Source organism: Falco punctatus (genome assembly GCF_963210335.1).
Source record: "Falco punctatus genome assembly, chromosome: 4".
In the NCBI taxonomy this organism is placed as follows: Eukaryota; Metazoa; Chordata; class Aves; order Falconiformes; family Falconidae; genus Falco; species Falco punctatus.
This window is the reverse complement of record NC_137583.1, coordinates 59,991,124-60,007,021: the sequence shown is the minus strand read 5'-3', so window position 1 is coordinate 60,007,021 and position 15,898 is coordinate 59,991,124. Positions and strand designations below refer to the sequence as shown.

General features: G+C 39.6%; 1 protein-coding gene across 5 annotated transcripts in view; it reads right to left on the bottom strand.

The window, feature by feature from the left end:
• The window catches only part of RBM33 (RNA binding motif protein 33), a 105,806-nt gene that overhangs the window by 38,267 nt on the left and 51,641 nt on the right, over positions 1-15,898 (bottom strand). For all 5 annotated transcript variants that reach the window (XM_080383687.1, XM_080383684.1, XM_080383686.1 and 2 more), the window contains exons 11-14: positions 7,132-7,291; positions 5,907-6,238; positions 4,923-5,171; positions 3,813-4,100 (exon numbers count right to left, since the gene is read on the bottom strand). In XM_080383687.1, coding sequence (XP_080239813.1) covers positions 3,813-4,100; positions 4,923-5,171; positions 5,907-6,238; positions 7,132-7,291 — 1,029 coding nt within the window. The remainder of the gene's footprint in view (positions 1-3,812; positions 4,101-4,922; positions 5,172-5,906; positions 6,239-7,131; positions 7,292-15,898) is intronic.

Below are 15,898 nucleotides of genomic sequence, written 5' to 3'. Positions count from 1 at the left end.
ACTTAGAACGGCACTGCTAAGACTGCAAAGACATGCTCTAAAATGGGATTAAACTTTCCACTGAAATTTAAGTCCTAGTATCAGTAGCTTGCTTTTCGTACAGTGAATTAAAAAAAACCAAACCACCACAAACAACCCACACATTTTCACATGTGCAGGCTTTATTACTAGTTAACAGAACTAAATGCAGAGTCCTAAGAACCAGATACTGTAAGTGTTCTGGTTTGCTAACAAAGAACAAAAAAAGAATCATGCAACCAGGCTCACTCATGTCCCTCAGTAGAACGGGTGCAAGGACAGACCAATAAAAACGGTTTGATCTGTGACATAAACACAAAGATAAATCTGCTGTACAGATATTTTTTTTTCAGTTGTAACATTAGAAAAAGACAGGCTAGAATAATTTGTCCAAAAATTGATGATGAGTCTTCACAAAAGGTAAGGCCAGATCCAAACTCCATCATTTGGCTGCTTGCATTGAAAACCACAAAATATCTTAAATGAAGGCAGTTACATACACATCACACATTTCACACTGCTGGGAACATCAGTTCCTGAACCCTGGGAAAGTGTGAGTTACCGTACAATATACGGGTGCTGTGCATCTTGAATAGGAAGAGAATTACAAACAAGGTTACAAGTTACTCTGAGAAGCACACTGCCCTCTTGTGATCTTCCAACCGGAAAAAGACTGTGATAAAAACAATCTTCTAAGCACAAGGCAGGAGGAATCATTATAAAAATCTGGAAATCAAGCCTATTTAATCTGGAGAAAGCTCAAATTTAGATACATACAATTTTTCAGGTAATTTGGTCTAATAATTTTATACAGCAACTATTTTCCATATTGAGACCGATGTTAAAAAAGGGCTGCAACAAAATCCAACAACCCAACTTCAGTATTTACTGGATTTGGGAGAATGGAATGTGAAGGTTTTCTTTCAGTGTATCAGGGACATTAACTGCAATATAGGTAGTAATATCAGTACACCTATGACTATGCAGTGCTCTACTATTTTTTCTCCTGTTCTGACCTCCAACACATACTTCTTCTGAAGAGATTTACATCACCTTTCTACATTCTCCCCCTTCTTTAAACTCAAAAATGCTTAATATTACCTTAATTCCTCTTATCCTAAACTGACCTAACAAGCAGAATTACACCCACATTCATCACCCAAACGTTCCAATCGTATTGACAAAATGATTTTTCAGATTGAGGATACCCAAGTTCAAAACTTGGAGAGTAACAGCTATCCCAAACAAACAACAACATTTAAAGTCAGTATTTTGCAGCCTCACAGGAATGGGAACACAAGCATACCATTAGTCAAGTAGAACTAGTTTTTAATCTTCTAGTCACTCAGGTTGCAAACCTATCAAATATCTATTTTGAAGGTGAGCAAAGCCTTTAATAGCCAATATTGCCATTTTTTGAGGGGCTTCCTGAATGATAGGGCATTTATAAATATGGCTGCTGACTCTTCAGTAAGAAGGATGCAAAGGAAAGTCTCCGTAATTTTCCAGTTGAAGACACTTGCAAAATAACCTGCCCAATTCAGTTATGAGCAATACAGCTAGAAAAGATGACAGAACTTAACTCTTTCTCATCTTCACAGAAAGCAAAAGAACAGGATGAAGTTAGCCAATTACAAGAAAAACACACAAAAATAACATTACAAAGCATTACAATCTGGCTAAGGTGAGAAATGTAATCTGCATCACAACAACGATTAAATGCTTGGGCATGAATATTGCTAGTGCAGCAATACTCTTTGTAGAGGTGACAATAAATGGTGCCAGTGAACAAGACTACTGCAGTGGCACAGCAGAAAAGGGACAACTGCTACAATACTGTTTGCAGCACAAGGCTCTACTTCAAGTCTGCTTTGGAAGGAGAAAGGTTCTGTCACACACACCTTCATACACTTTTGCAGTAATTGCCAAGTGTCTCTACAAAGGCTTTACTATTAGTTAATAACATTAAACACTATGAGACACCATTTTTTGTTTATCCTGTTTTGCAAAAACTTACATAAAACAGTTAAACTGTTTTCAAAGATAGCTTTGACAAAGAAATAGAGAAAGCTGTATTTGTAAAACACCAAGGATTCACATACATAAGATTAGTTAAGTCTTCTAATTACAGGCTTGTTAGGGTAAGTCTAATAACTTAAAATGTTATTCTTGAGAGAATAAGATGATTGTGGGGGGTTGGGGGGGAGGTTGAGTTGGTTTCTTTTGGGGGGGGGGGGGGGGGGCGCTGGGGGGTGTTTGTTTGTTTTTTAAAAAAAAATCATTTGATTAAGAGGAGTGGAAAAAAACTACTTATTCTTCTTTCTTAACACTTCCAGAGATATTCTGGAACTAATGCCTTAATTTTCATATGACTACACTATGGAAGAATTTTAAGATGTTTTGGATGAAGAAGCCTGTAGCTGAGTTGCTTCAAAACTTACCTTACTAACGACCTGAAAGACAGGATTCTCTAAAAGGCATTGCATTTTCTGTGACTTAGATTATTCCAAGAGACTGAATTGAAGGGAAGGGGATTACTTAAGTCATTTTTTCAAAGAAGATCAAAATTAAAAGCTGAAATAAGGGATTTTTTTTTTTTTTTAGTATTTCAATTGAAAAGCAAGTGCACAGGAGGTCAAACCACTGCCAGCTATGGGTTTCTTTTGTGCCTCATTTGTGAAAATTAGTTATGACCACCCCCTAATTCAAGAATAAGATGAAAAGCTCCTCATGAGCAGCTTAAAGGGAAGACAGTATTATCATAATTAAAGCTTCCAACAGTTGTTGAAGAAAACCTGGTCCATGAGACAAGATTCACGGTTAAATACAAAGATTTACAGCTCTGCTCGGAATAACCTGACAGAATAACTCAGAAATTATACAGGCTGCATTTAGCCATCATGTTCCTCTAGTACCTCCTGATGTTCAGGATTAACAGCAAGCAGCATCAGTGCAATCCTACCCACCCTCTCAAATGAACAGTGCTCATGGACAGTCTTCTCCAGCTTCCAGGAGAATCTATGGAGGATAACAGTCATCCGTTCACATTGCCCAATCCAATGGAGCCCCAAACTGGCATCTCATTTTTTGATTGTGAAGGGTACTAGCAGAGCAAACAGCATCATTTTCTCCAAAATGGAAAAAACTTAAAGAGCATCTCCTATTTTCCCTCATGCCAAAAGGGTTCGTAAGAGATTTTCTTCTTCAAGAGCAAGAAGCTCTATGAACTATGATCTGCAACCTCCTGCATGAGTGCTCAAGACCATAGAGGAAACTGAACAGCCTAAAGGAAAACAGCATGAGGAAGACAGCGCTCCAAATAGACTTATTGTTTAGGGTTTTGTGGGGTATTTTTTGAGCCATAGGAAATGGAAATGGAAGAGAAGAGGCTTTCTGACTTAGAAGGATGTGATTACCTGAAAAAAACAAAAGGGATCATTATCCTGTAAGATAAAAATGGACACAACCAGTATTCCAGAGGTTTGTACCATTGATGACCTTTACTCAACCTCTGCTTTTTCATAGTACAAATGACTCCTCCTCCTGCAAAACAGAGTCACCACAGCCTTGCCACCCTTCCAGACGTCTTTTTATTTTGACAATGGAAACTGGTTTTGCTATCACATTAAAGAGAAAGTGCAACTCAGAAAGGAGGCCTCTAGACGCACTAAAAATATTGGGTGAATAATACATTAAGTGTGCTTACAGTTCACAAGTCAGACTAGAAGTTTTTTAAACAGGTGGGAGTTTGTTGTGGTTTGTTTTTGTTCCATCATTCAAAATAAAAGCCTTACCTCTGGTTCAGATTTTACTTCTGATTTTGCTTGGCCCACTGGTGTGATTGCTTTAGCTTTCATCTCAGGCCTTCCCTGCGAGTTTCCAACACCAGCTACAGACTTGTTGGCTGACATCGTGCTGGCAATGGGTTTGACCTGAGCAGCTGGGGTTGAGGTTCGCCTGTTGTTGCTCATTTCCAGAGCATGTGATGGTGCTATTGGCAACTCACGCAAGTTGCTATTTCTTGGAGCAGTTGACTGTAGCTGCTGATTTGGACGCTTGACAATGTTTTGTGATGGCGTACTCTGAAAAGCAGAAAGCAAAAAAAACCTGCAGACTTCCACTACAAACCAAAGTGTTTCCTGTTTCACATTTTCATTACTTAGTTACGTTTGGGAAAAAAACAGCTTTTCAAAGAGGCACAGTATTTTCAGTGTGAGAAGAAATAAGAATGTTTTAACAATGGTTTCATATTTTTTAAATTAAAAGCAAAACTGAGTCTCACTTGCTTAAGATATTTCTTAGAAATTGGCTTCACTGTGTGATTTACTTTCCTAATCAAAGCAATTATTCAGAACTACAGTTATATTGTTTTGAGCACTGCTACAGACTCTTGTGCTACCCCAATGAGCAACAGAACATGCTGCACGTCAGCAAGCACACAAGACATGAGTGGTACTATCTGAATCAGAATTCTTATTAGCATTATGCTTATTATTAGCAGTGGTACAAGAAAGGCCTTCAAATTGAAAGGCTGTGTCAGAAAACTGGGCTCCCACACCATCACGGGTTACCAGCAGTTTTAAAGTCTTATTAAGCCAACCTATCCTCTAATAAACCCTTTATCGCTAGTTCTTGAGCAACTGCATCATCTCTTATTGGATCCAGATCACGAAAAACACTGAAGACTGGAGGAAAAAATCCAAAAGGGAAAGATACACATGCTATTTGTGGATGTAGGTTATAAAATGATCAAGGAAGAAAAGGAGCAAGAAATGGTGAAAGAAAGGGACAGAGCAGGAAGGGAATAAATGGGACTGAAAAACTGCACTAGTGAGTTTTGAAACCTGTGCTTACATGCCTGTTACTGAACTAAGCAAGGCAGCACTGATGTATGTAGTACTTACATGCCTTGGCTTCATTGGACCCTGTCGTGGCTGACACTGCATCCTGTTGTTATTTGGCTGCTGCTGCGTGGCCTGCATATGAGGCCTGAACTGTGGCTGGTTCATGGGCATCAAGGGCTGCGGTGGCCCTTGGAGATGATGATGGTGTTGCTGCTGTTGCTGCTGGTGATGGTGTTGCTGCTGCTGCTGGTGATGGTGCTGCTGAGGCTGAGGTTGTGGCTGAGGCTGTAATGGAGGATGCAAGGGACCCTTTGCATGAAGAAAAAGGTTATTTGCTTTTAGTTTCAAGGTAATAAACTCCTGAAAAGTAGCTCCAGCCTCCCAAGTCCTCAAAACATTCTTAAGCAGGTATGGATTGGGCTAAACCAATCCGTATAACAGAAGCTGTGCAAGGCAATTCTACACTTAAACCCGCTTAAGTGAACAGCTGAAGTGGAAAAAGACAAATGCAAGTGTTCCTGCACTCTGCACCCTTTTCTAATTACTTTTAAAATGTTTTTTTGCCTGTTTGGGTTGTTTTACCTCCCCAGCATCACCAGACTTCAGGGTTTTCCCACGTTCAAAGCACAGACACCACAAACAGATCCTGCACAAAGCCCAGCGAACATGCAGGGTCCTCCACCTCACTCCACACACCTCCAGAAGATTGACCCACTTCAAGCAGCGATTCAGCCTCCTCCCTGCCGGCGGGCTGCGCAGCCGAGCGGCAGAGGGCGCTGCCGCGCCGCCGGGGCCGCCCTCCCTGCGCTGCGGGGTAAAGCACCTGGAGCAGCCGGGCCGCGCTGCAGGCTGGCTATCAGAGCTGCCTTAGCGCTGGCAACTGGCGACAAAATGAATCCCTTTCCGGGCACGGCAATACAAAGCGTTACGGGTCCGCCTGCCTCCTAGCTGTAATCTCAAGTAACTCACTCCTATAAACCTACGAGGCAGCCCTGGGCCACTTCACACATTCTTTGCTGGCCCCTGGCTGCTGCAGTCCCGTACCTGCATGCTGGGCTGCGTGTGCGCGGCGAGGAAGGGCTGTCCTGGAGCCTGCAGGAACTGCTGCCGTGGAGGGATGAAGGGCCGCGGGTTTGCTGAACCTGGCTGGTTGAAGTGGAGAATCCCCACAGGACCTTGAGGCTGCATGTTTGGCCGCACTGGCCGCTCTCTGGGAAACACGGGCTGCTGTCCCTGCTGGTTAAACGCTGGCCCGGGCTGGCTGAAGGGCATCGGATTTTGGGTAGGGACAGGATGCGCGCTATTAAGAAGCGGGGGAGGTGGTGGTGGCGGGGGGCTTCGCTGCTCAAACAAGTGATGACTTGGAAACCTTGGATCTGTGGGAATCAGGTAAGTGATTAAATGACAACCTTCCTGGGACACAAACACATTTTCAAAACACAAAGCTCTACTTTGATTTGGAAAAGTAACCTGAAATTTGTAGAAAGCAAAATTGCATGGGATGCTTTAATTTTAAGAGCTAACCCTCAAGGCTATGTTTCTCTGGCTTCCGCCACTTGTGTATAAAAGGAATTGATGCCTGAAAGACCAGCACAACTGGTACTTTCCTGGAATTAGCAATGCCTTTTAGAAGTTCTACTTTAGTGAAGTCAGTGAAGGATTCCAGGGATTATAGTTTAAACACAAGAACTCATAAAACATTGATACCATTTACTGACCAGATACTTAAAACCAGACTTTAAAAAAAAAAATTTACGTATTTTGTGTAGCATGTTTACAACACATACATTATCTATGTACATATTACATATATAGGGTATATACACACATCTATATATATGCATTTAGTATCTATTCTGTTTGCTATGCAGTATCATTTTAGCTAACCTTAACGGATTTCCTACAGTACACACACAATCTAGGTGGTTTAAAGAGCTACTAGTGGAAATCAAAGCGTATGGAGAGTACTAGTTATCTAAAATGTAACAAACTATAACTTTATTGCAACAATCACTTCAGTTTTATTGTGTATCTGTATAAATATCCAGATTGATGGTAGTTACAGATGGAGACATCCAATTACATCAAAAAAGTATAAATATACCAGACCACCAGAAATTTTGCCATGTACAGTCTGGCTACATCAAACAGGGTCTTCCAGCCTTCAGGTTCTTCCAAACACTCCACGTTATATGATACACACTTACACTGCATAGCCACTTTACAAGAAGTGGGGTTTTTTTAAGTTAACAGCAATGAAAATTCTTACCTGCTATGAAGAAAGGATCCCTTTCCTGAGGAGGCGGAGGAGGGAGTGGTGGTGGCGGGGGTGGTGGCCCTCTCCACTGGTCCTGGATTGGCAGCCTTGGGGCTTGGGAGAAGTTGGTAGGAACGGGTCCAGGTGTATGCTGCTGAAAGTCTGGAGGGCCCTATTTAGTAAGGCAGAAATAAGATTAAGACTACCATTCAGGAATTTATTTACTGTCTGCTGTAAATTTTTTCCCTCTTAAAAGTACAGTTGCTTTATAAATTACCTCTTAGGATCTGCACAAATTGGCAACCCTTACTGAGTCATTCTTTCACAATGGAAGATATATTAAACCCTAGTACAGTATCTTGAAATGAATTCACAATGTTTTAATAATCACTAGCACCACAGGAATGCCATTTCTTCTCAAGCTTATTGAAATCCATGCAATTATTGACCTTCCTTCCCATTAATCCAAAAAATCTGAATGTCTACTTCAGAAGACACTTCTGACATTTATCTTCTTAAACCATGCTATTATTCATCATGAATTTAGTACAATGTAAGCTACAGAAGTGAAGCAGCTCTACTTTAAAAAAAAAAAAAGGGGGGGGGGGGGTAGCGTTGGGGTGGGGAGAACAATTTATGGCATTCAGAAAATTAAAGAAAACATCTTTCAAAACGCAGTGGCAGGAGAGTAACACATCTATCTATTCATTTGGAGCATCCAAAGCATTTTAAGAAAGAATGCAAAATTATCTTTCCTGCAGTTAGTTGTTGGTTTTTTTTTTTTAATGTAAAGCCTACAGAGAGAGCATGTATCAGAGAAAGCAGGATGTTAATCCAAAAGCAGAACTTTGCAGAAGACAGACTTAATTGAGTAATTCACACTATCAATTTTTCTTTTATATCAAAAGTTAACAGAATATGTTGGCAACCTCTGATAAACAGAAGCTCTGTTTCACATAAATTCATTATATTCACAAGCATTTCTTTATGTTTCCTTATGTGATCAAAAAAAAAATCAAGTAACGAAAGTGATCTGTGAGCATCCTGAAGTTTTCCTCTTTATATGGATTCTGAAATCAGTGATGACATCTGTAATGTATCATCTACATTTGATGCTCACCTTAAAGCTTAAAACTTGCCATTGCTGAAGACAAGCTTTCCAAAACAGATTTCAGGCCAAACATGCTCTGCTAGACTGAAGTATGGTCATCAGCAAAGGACCAAACCACTAAGTTGCAGTGGCTTGTCATTTCTCTTTTGAGCTGCTCTCTCCAAGAACAGTACACACAGTCTCACTCTATCCTATTAGTACTGCAAAAATTCTAGCATTTTAGGAAAAGAATTTCTCACACAGCAAAAATGGGTATTTGCCTTGGAAACAGAAGTCTACTCACTACTGAAGCAGCACAAGACATAGCTCCTTCACACCCTTCTACCAGCACGATACAACTGGGATTGTCAAGGCCCAAACAAGGAGAAGCACTGAGGATCACAGGCATCATCGAATCTGTGGCCTTCTTGCAAACCAAAACAAGGACATGCAAGATACTAAAACCTCTTATTTTAAAGCCAGGCTCTGATTACTTATTTTAAGTCATTTTACAGCCATCAACTGCTAAATACTTTACCATTCCTAGAGATTAAAGGGTCTACATCCCATTGCCAGTGCTTCTAGTCAGTCAGTCTGTGGGTAATTCATTTAGTGGAAATACACTACTACACTCAAGCATGATAGTCCTCATAACATACATACTGTTTGTAGGAGGAACTACTATGCTTCTGCAAGTGAACAGTTACCAACACAAAATATTCTTGCCACCTCCAAAGAAACTAACACCAAGTAACAGGTGACAGGCCAAAAGGAAATGGTCTCAAGCTGCACCAGGGGAGGTGTAGTTTGGATATAAGGAAAAACTTCACTGAACGGATTGTCAAGCATTGAAACAGGCTGCCCAGGGAAGTGTTGGAGTTGCCATCCCAGGAGGTATTTAAAAAGACCTGTAGATGTGTGTCATTTTAACCCCAGCCAGCAACTAAGTACCATGCAGCCACTTGCTCACTCCAGCCCCCCACTATGAGAAGGGGAGGAAAATCATGAAAAGGTAAAATCCACTGGCTGAGATAAGAAACATTTAATAATTAATAACAACAACAACAACAACAACTGTAATGAAGTGCAGAGGGAGGAATAAAACCCAAGGGAACAAAAACCAAACCAAGTGACGTACAATACAATTGCTCACCACTCGCTGACCGATGCCCAGCCTGCCCCTGAGCAGTGATCAGCAGCCCCCAGCCATCTCCCCCCCAGTTTATACACTGAGCATGACACACTGTGGTGTGGAATATCCCTTTGGCTAGTTCGGGTCAGGTGTCCTAGCTCTGCTCCCTCCTGGCTTCTTGTGCCCCTGCTCACTGGGTATGGGAAACTTTAAAAGTCCTTGATTTATAATAAGCACTACTGAGCAACAATTAAACCATCAGTGTGCTATCAAGATTATTCTCACACCAAATCTGAAACACGGCACTGTACCAGCTACAAGGAAGAAAATTAATTCTATTCCAGCCAAAACCAGGACAACGTGGCAGTTAAGGACATGGTTTAGTGGTGGACTTGGCCGTTCTAAATTAAATAGTTGGACTCAGTGATCTTAAAAGGTTCTTTCCAACCTAAGTGAGTGATTCTATGAATTTCACAGGCTGTCTGCAAACAGCCACAGCTGGAGGAAGAGGGAGCTATTTGGGATGGAGAAAGTAACATTTATTTATCCCATCAAAATCCATTCAGTTTTGGCTGAACAAGGCTATTCAACTGCATTGCCCTTCCCTTTTGTTGAGCTGGACAGCGCTGGCTGCCTGCCAGAAGAGCAACTGAACATAAACCTTGAGCATCCTGACCCTTCACTCCCAAAACACACCTCTACCATCACCGCATGTAGGAGCTGCCAGAGGTACTTTCAAACTAAGGTTAAATGCATTCCCTCCGTTTGGAGGCCTCGGTAAGAAAAGCCTATTTCTCCAAGCAGTGCTCCTACAGCCATCCTAGGGAACACCACCTCTGGGGCGGCGCCCAGCAAACCAACTGATATTTAGCTATTTAGTTATTAGTTTATCACCAGGTAATGCATATGGTCATTGCAACAGAGGCAGGGGAGAAACCAGTTCATCAGGGCAGTTTCACAGAAGGTGGTTTTTATCTTGTATCTTATTTACAGCACGTAGTCACATGAGCGCACTGGGGAGAGAATGCAGTCTTGACAGACAACCTTCTTCCTATTTTCAAAAAGCTTGACTAGGAAGCTCTGGAATTCTCCCTGTATTTTTCTCTAGACACAATACATGCCTACATATATACCTTAGTTATTTCTCAAATAGCCAGCAAAAACCAAATTATGTGGAAACTTACTGAAACCTGGCCTAATAAAGCGTAAGTATCACAGATTTGCCACCCAGGCTGAAGAACTGGCAGCAGTAATGATCTAGCCGGGCTTGTTTCCAAGCACCAAATGGCACTGCAGTGACCATAGTCTCATCTATTTGCTTCTTTCAAAGTCAATATATTCTGCCCTGGTTGAGGTAACAGATCCTCACCAGTCTCTCCCCTCATTCCCAAGCTTCAGGTTTAGTTGCTGGGCTACAAAATACAGGCATCTCCACTTCTATGACCAAATTTGTAACCTAGTCTCAAGCACCTTCCCCAATATTAATTCTTTGTCCATTTAGACTTACTGTTCTCCTGGTCCTGCTTACTTTTCAGATCCATTGATTCTCTCATTCCCATCATGTCTTTCACTCTGCCCGCTGGCTCCTAATCCCAGTGTGGATCCAGCTTCCCAGCTCCCTAACTCCAAGCTGGTGGTCCACCCAGGCAGACCCTGCATTTCTTGCCTGTACACTCAGTCCTCACAATTTCCCCTCTTTTTCCTGCCAGGGAAGGAGAAGTAAATGAGAGTACAGGCTGAAAGAGATCATCTGCTCTTATTTAAAATAAATACTTCTTCATATCAGCTTTCCCTCTCCTGCCAATCCATACCCTCGTTATTATACCCCGATCTACCTCATCTCAAAGCAGCCCTGAATCGCAAATGCATGGAAAGTCCTGCTGAATTTCACACAGCTCTTATGAACAGAAACATCCTCAGTACAGCCAAATGCAATTTTACTCCTTGAAAAACTGAGCAATGCTAAAACATTTCTAAATAATTCCCTCGGGCATAATAATATTTTTCCACCATTTCAATCCTGGAATGAAAGCATTTGGAAAATTTCAACAAAAATTATTCAAAATGAGGTAGTCAACCAGCACATCTTGGTTCAAGCCACGGATATCTGGTAGGATTATACACGTTGAAAACAGCTTTATGTTTCCCATCATAAGGAAGCTTTAACCCCTTAGAACATAAGCTTTAGTTAGATTTTAGAACTGAGTAATACATAGTTATTTTAGAATTAAGAAAGGTCACACTTTTAAAAAATAAGGTTAGTTTATTTACAAAAAAATTACACAAACCAATAACCAGCAAAGTATTTTACTGTTAAAGATATAAGCAATACTGATTTCAAGCTCCCTTCAGTAGCAAAGGTGTCCATCCAGCTTAATTTAAGAAGTAAATATTTACTGTCCTCTAAATACTTTCACTAATTTTAAGAATAAACTAACAGCTACCCAACTGTTATCCATAAGCTGGTATCCAAAAATCCAAAATGCCCACCAAGATACATTGAGAAAATATTTTTTTGCTCTAGTTTTATTAGTACTACATTTCACACAATTATATTCCACAACACTAGTTTGGGTCAAAATAACTCCAAAACAGTCCAACAAAATCAGAGCAAGAAAGAAGTATTTGAAGTTTGGAATTCTTCCTATCGGCCTCTCTTTTTTCCATCCCTCACAGTTAAGAAATTCTGGGGTTTTCCCACTTACTTTTTAAGTAAGATTCCAGTTAAACTTTAAGGCTGGTAAGTTTTTAAAGATAAAAATATTTCCCAATCCTGAAGCCAACCCTTCTCCTCCATTTCGCATTTAAAAGTAACATGAAGATACTTTTTGTACCCTGCAACAAATATGAGTTGTCCCTCACTGTCAGGATTCATTAGTGCTGAAAACAACAACCTTTCTGCCAGAGCACTCACTCCACACACAGGGCTGGGTTTTTTGAAGCCTAAAACTTCCGAAAATGGCAAAACTACAGAAGTATGGCTGATGTAAATCACACCACAGTAAAGCTGTATGCTATACAGACAACTGCGTATCACTAAGAAATGCCTACTTATTTGATCATTGAACAGATTTTAACTTTATGTACATGACATTTTGAAGAACTACTAAAATATGACTGATCACATTTCTTGGCTGATAACCAAAGGCCAATCATGCAAAATTAATTGCAAAGACTTTTGTTATTTGCTGAAAAATGAATTACCAATATTTGCTTCTAAAAAAGAAGAAATTAATTTGATTCTCTTCCTTCTAACATCTGTGAAAAAGACTGACCTCTACTTCTTTCCTAAACCAGTTTTGCTTCTACTATCCCCAAAGTGTGAAATAAAATTCTGCCCTAAATTACAGAAACATGCACAGGGAGAAGCTTGTATTTCCAGTTTTTACATTGCTGAGATGCTGAAAAAGCATCTCTTCTGAAAAGCTGAAAAGGTTTTTTTCTGAAAAAGTTTTCGGGACATTTCAAACAGGAATTTGATTGTGTGATTAATTTCACACACTACATGTGAAAAACTCTAAGGTTCAACCAGAGCTACTACTTCCAGACACAAATGAGGTTTTTTTTAAAGAATATATGTGAACTATAGTGGGTATGTTTCTAAGTTATGAGGTGCCTGTTTGTTCTTTTGAAATACCTTTTTTTTTTTCCAATTTAACAGGAATACACTAATACTACAACTTCAACTTTTACTTATATCAAATTCTAATTGTCCTAAAAAGTACAGAGTAATGTAACAGTTCTCCATTACTTAACAGGTTTTGAGGGTGGGTTTTGGTTTGTTTGGGATTTTTTTGCTTAACAGTAGTTCAACTGTAATCCTAGGAGAGGATTATTTTACTATTAGCGTTAAAATCTATGTTCACCAAGTATTTGCTGCTAATAACCCCCAAGTGCCCTGTGGTATTTTGTAGAAAAGATCATGCAGAGCTATTTAGCTTCAAAAATTAATGAAGAGCAGGTGCAAAAGCCAGTTTTTATAATGGTCAATTTTTGATAAAATAAGCATACTGTAACATAGATGCATAATAAATCTTTATATGCACAGTAGTTACTCCCATTTTTCATGGTTTTGCTATCCGGACAGTTTCAAATTACAACCAACTATTCACTACACACATCAAATAAGACTCCCTACAAAAAAATAATTTTAACTATTACTTCACCATTATTAAACCTTTTAAGAATCTTCCCTACTTAATAAATCTCACAATCTTCGAAATACCCATTTTCAAGTTAACAGGTTTCAACCTAACAAAAGAAAGAATTAAAAATTCTTATGATCTGCCAAGGTTGCAAGGTTCTACATTTCAGTTCAACATGGGGCCAACCGACGCTGCGAGGGAAAGGACAGAATATTTATGTCCCTTTCCAGCGAGATCCCACAAGCCTTCTGTACATTCATACAGAAATAGTTACAAAGACTGAGTTATCAGATGTCCATGTGTGAAAGACCCAGCAGAGCACATGTACGGCACTTTTTGGAGGAGTCCCCTTCTCATCGTTATTGAATTATATAGTATCACTATTGTTGATTTAGTATCAGCAATAGTAATTATTTAGTATCATTATCAGATTGATTACTTAGAAGTGCACTAAATTGCAAGAAAATACTCCTAAAAATTGAAGTTTTAGCTAGATTTAAAACTAGTTCCACAAAGAGCATGAAATCAGGAAAAGCAGGAGACCTAAACCAGACATAACCATCATGGCACAGTCTGGCCTTGAAGTTCTTAACCTACAGACACGTACCCCTTCACAAAACTGCGACCACTTCGGCACTGTGGTTCCTTCGAACCCACCACCCGCAGCCCTCGCGTTAACAAGTATTTCAAAGACCTGAGAGAGAAACTGGTTTGGAAAGCTGGAAGGCTCTTGAACAGCCTCCCAGCAACGCTATATGGGCTGCAAGGGGACACAGCTCTGGCTATTCAGCTTCTCACCTGTGGAAACCAGAACACGTCAATGCATAAACACTGAAAACACAGTACTGAACATCAAGATTTTTCTTAAATTACCAACGAAAGTAACTTTTGCACTGTGTTTTTTCCTGTTTTTAAGAAGTGTGTTGCACTCTGTCATTTAATTTATCCTCCTGTAATTTTACTTTGAAAACTCTTACATACCGTTTCTTTTTGAATACGGGAAGGGAGGTCTAGAAGGAAATCACATTGGAAATAGAGTTCTGTGTGAATTGCCAAAGAGACCACAATCACAGACATTTTAGAAATACTTCAAAGGACAAGATAATGGCACAGTGAAGTGCTACTGAACAGGTATTTTATTTTCTTAAATCTTTAATTTTGTGAAGTTTACTCTGACAAAGAAAAAAAGATGCACCCAGTCTTCCTCCCACACACACTGTAACTTAGAGCACCTCAGATTGACATTTTCATACAATTCTGCATGCCTGCAGGTTGTACAATTTTCCCTTTTACTAACTTCCATTATTCAGTATACCTAAGGCATAACTTACACCTTATCAATCACGGGGGGGGGGGGGGGAGAAAAAAAAAGTGATGCAAACTTGTGTCTACAATTCATTAAGAGTTGTGAATAGCTCATTGAACATGACTTTCACACACTCAGGCAATCCCACCTTCTGAGAGAACACAAGATAAGGTTTCTTTAATCCTTTCAAAGAACTGCACTATTTTGCCTTCCTTTTATCCCTTTAAATATCCTTCCCAGTTAAGAAATTAACATTCTCTCTCATACAATTCTTACACAAATTGTACTTTTACTTTTCTGCATCTCTTGTTAATTACATGATGTTATCTGCAATAATCTATTCATGAAGCACAGATAACTTTGGTTACCAATAAAAGGGAAAACTTAGCATAAATTGCTTAGCACAAAGTTAATCTTATAAAGCAAGGAATAAAGAGGATCTAACAGCTATTATATGACTTATCAGCTTCTCTAAAAGGGTCACTCTACTTTTTTTCATGAGACTAATTAAATACCTTAACAATGTCATTGAAACTTCATGAATCTTTCAATAAAATACACCCTGCCTCTACAACATGTTTTCATTTATTAATCTCACTTAAAATGCAAAGAGCTAGGAGAACCCCATTGACAGTTAAGCGGGGCCACTCTGTTAATTCTTCTTATATGGTTTAAATGCAAAGAATAATGACCACTATAACCTATGACAATTAAAACTATAGCCATCTGTCACAAGATGTTAATCCTCTTACTTCAGTGGCTACTAGACTTTCTGAAAAGCTTTCCTAAAATGACTACCTTCCAGTGCAAGAAACCGGCTTTTCATCCTCTTGTGTAGGAAGCCCTTCATTTATCTCTGATAGGGTTCAAAAATTTTCAAGTAGAAATGTATATATCCCATAAACCATGGTTCTTCATATTCAGGTTGCATATACTATTCTCATTTATTGTGCACAGCATACAGAAAGGAAATGATTCACTTGACATTTTATTATAAAACTTATTTTGGTATTTCCTTAAATACAGTATACATGATTTGGTAGTGTCTCTGTGAGGTTTATGACAAACATACAATGCCACAAAGGTGAACTAAAAACTAGCAAGCA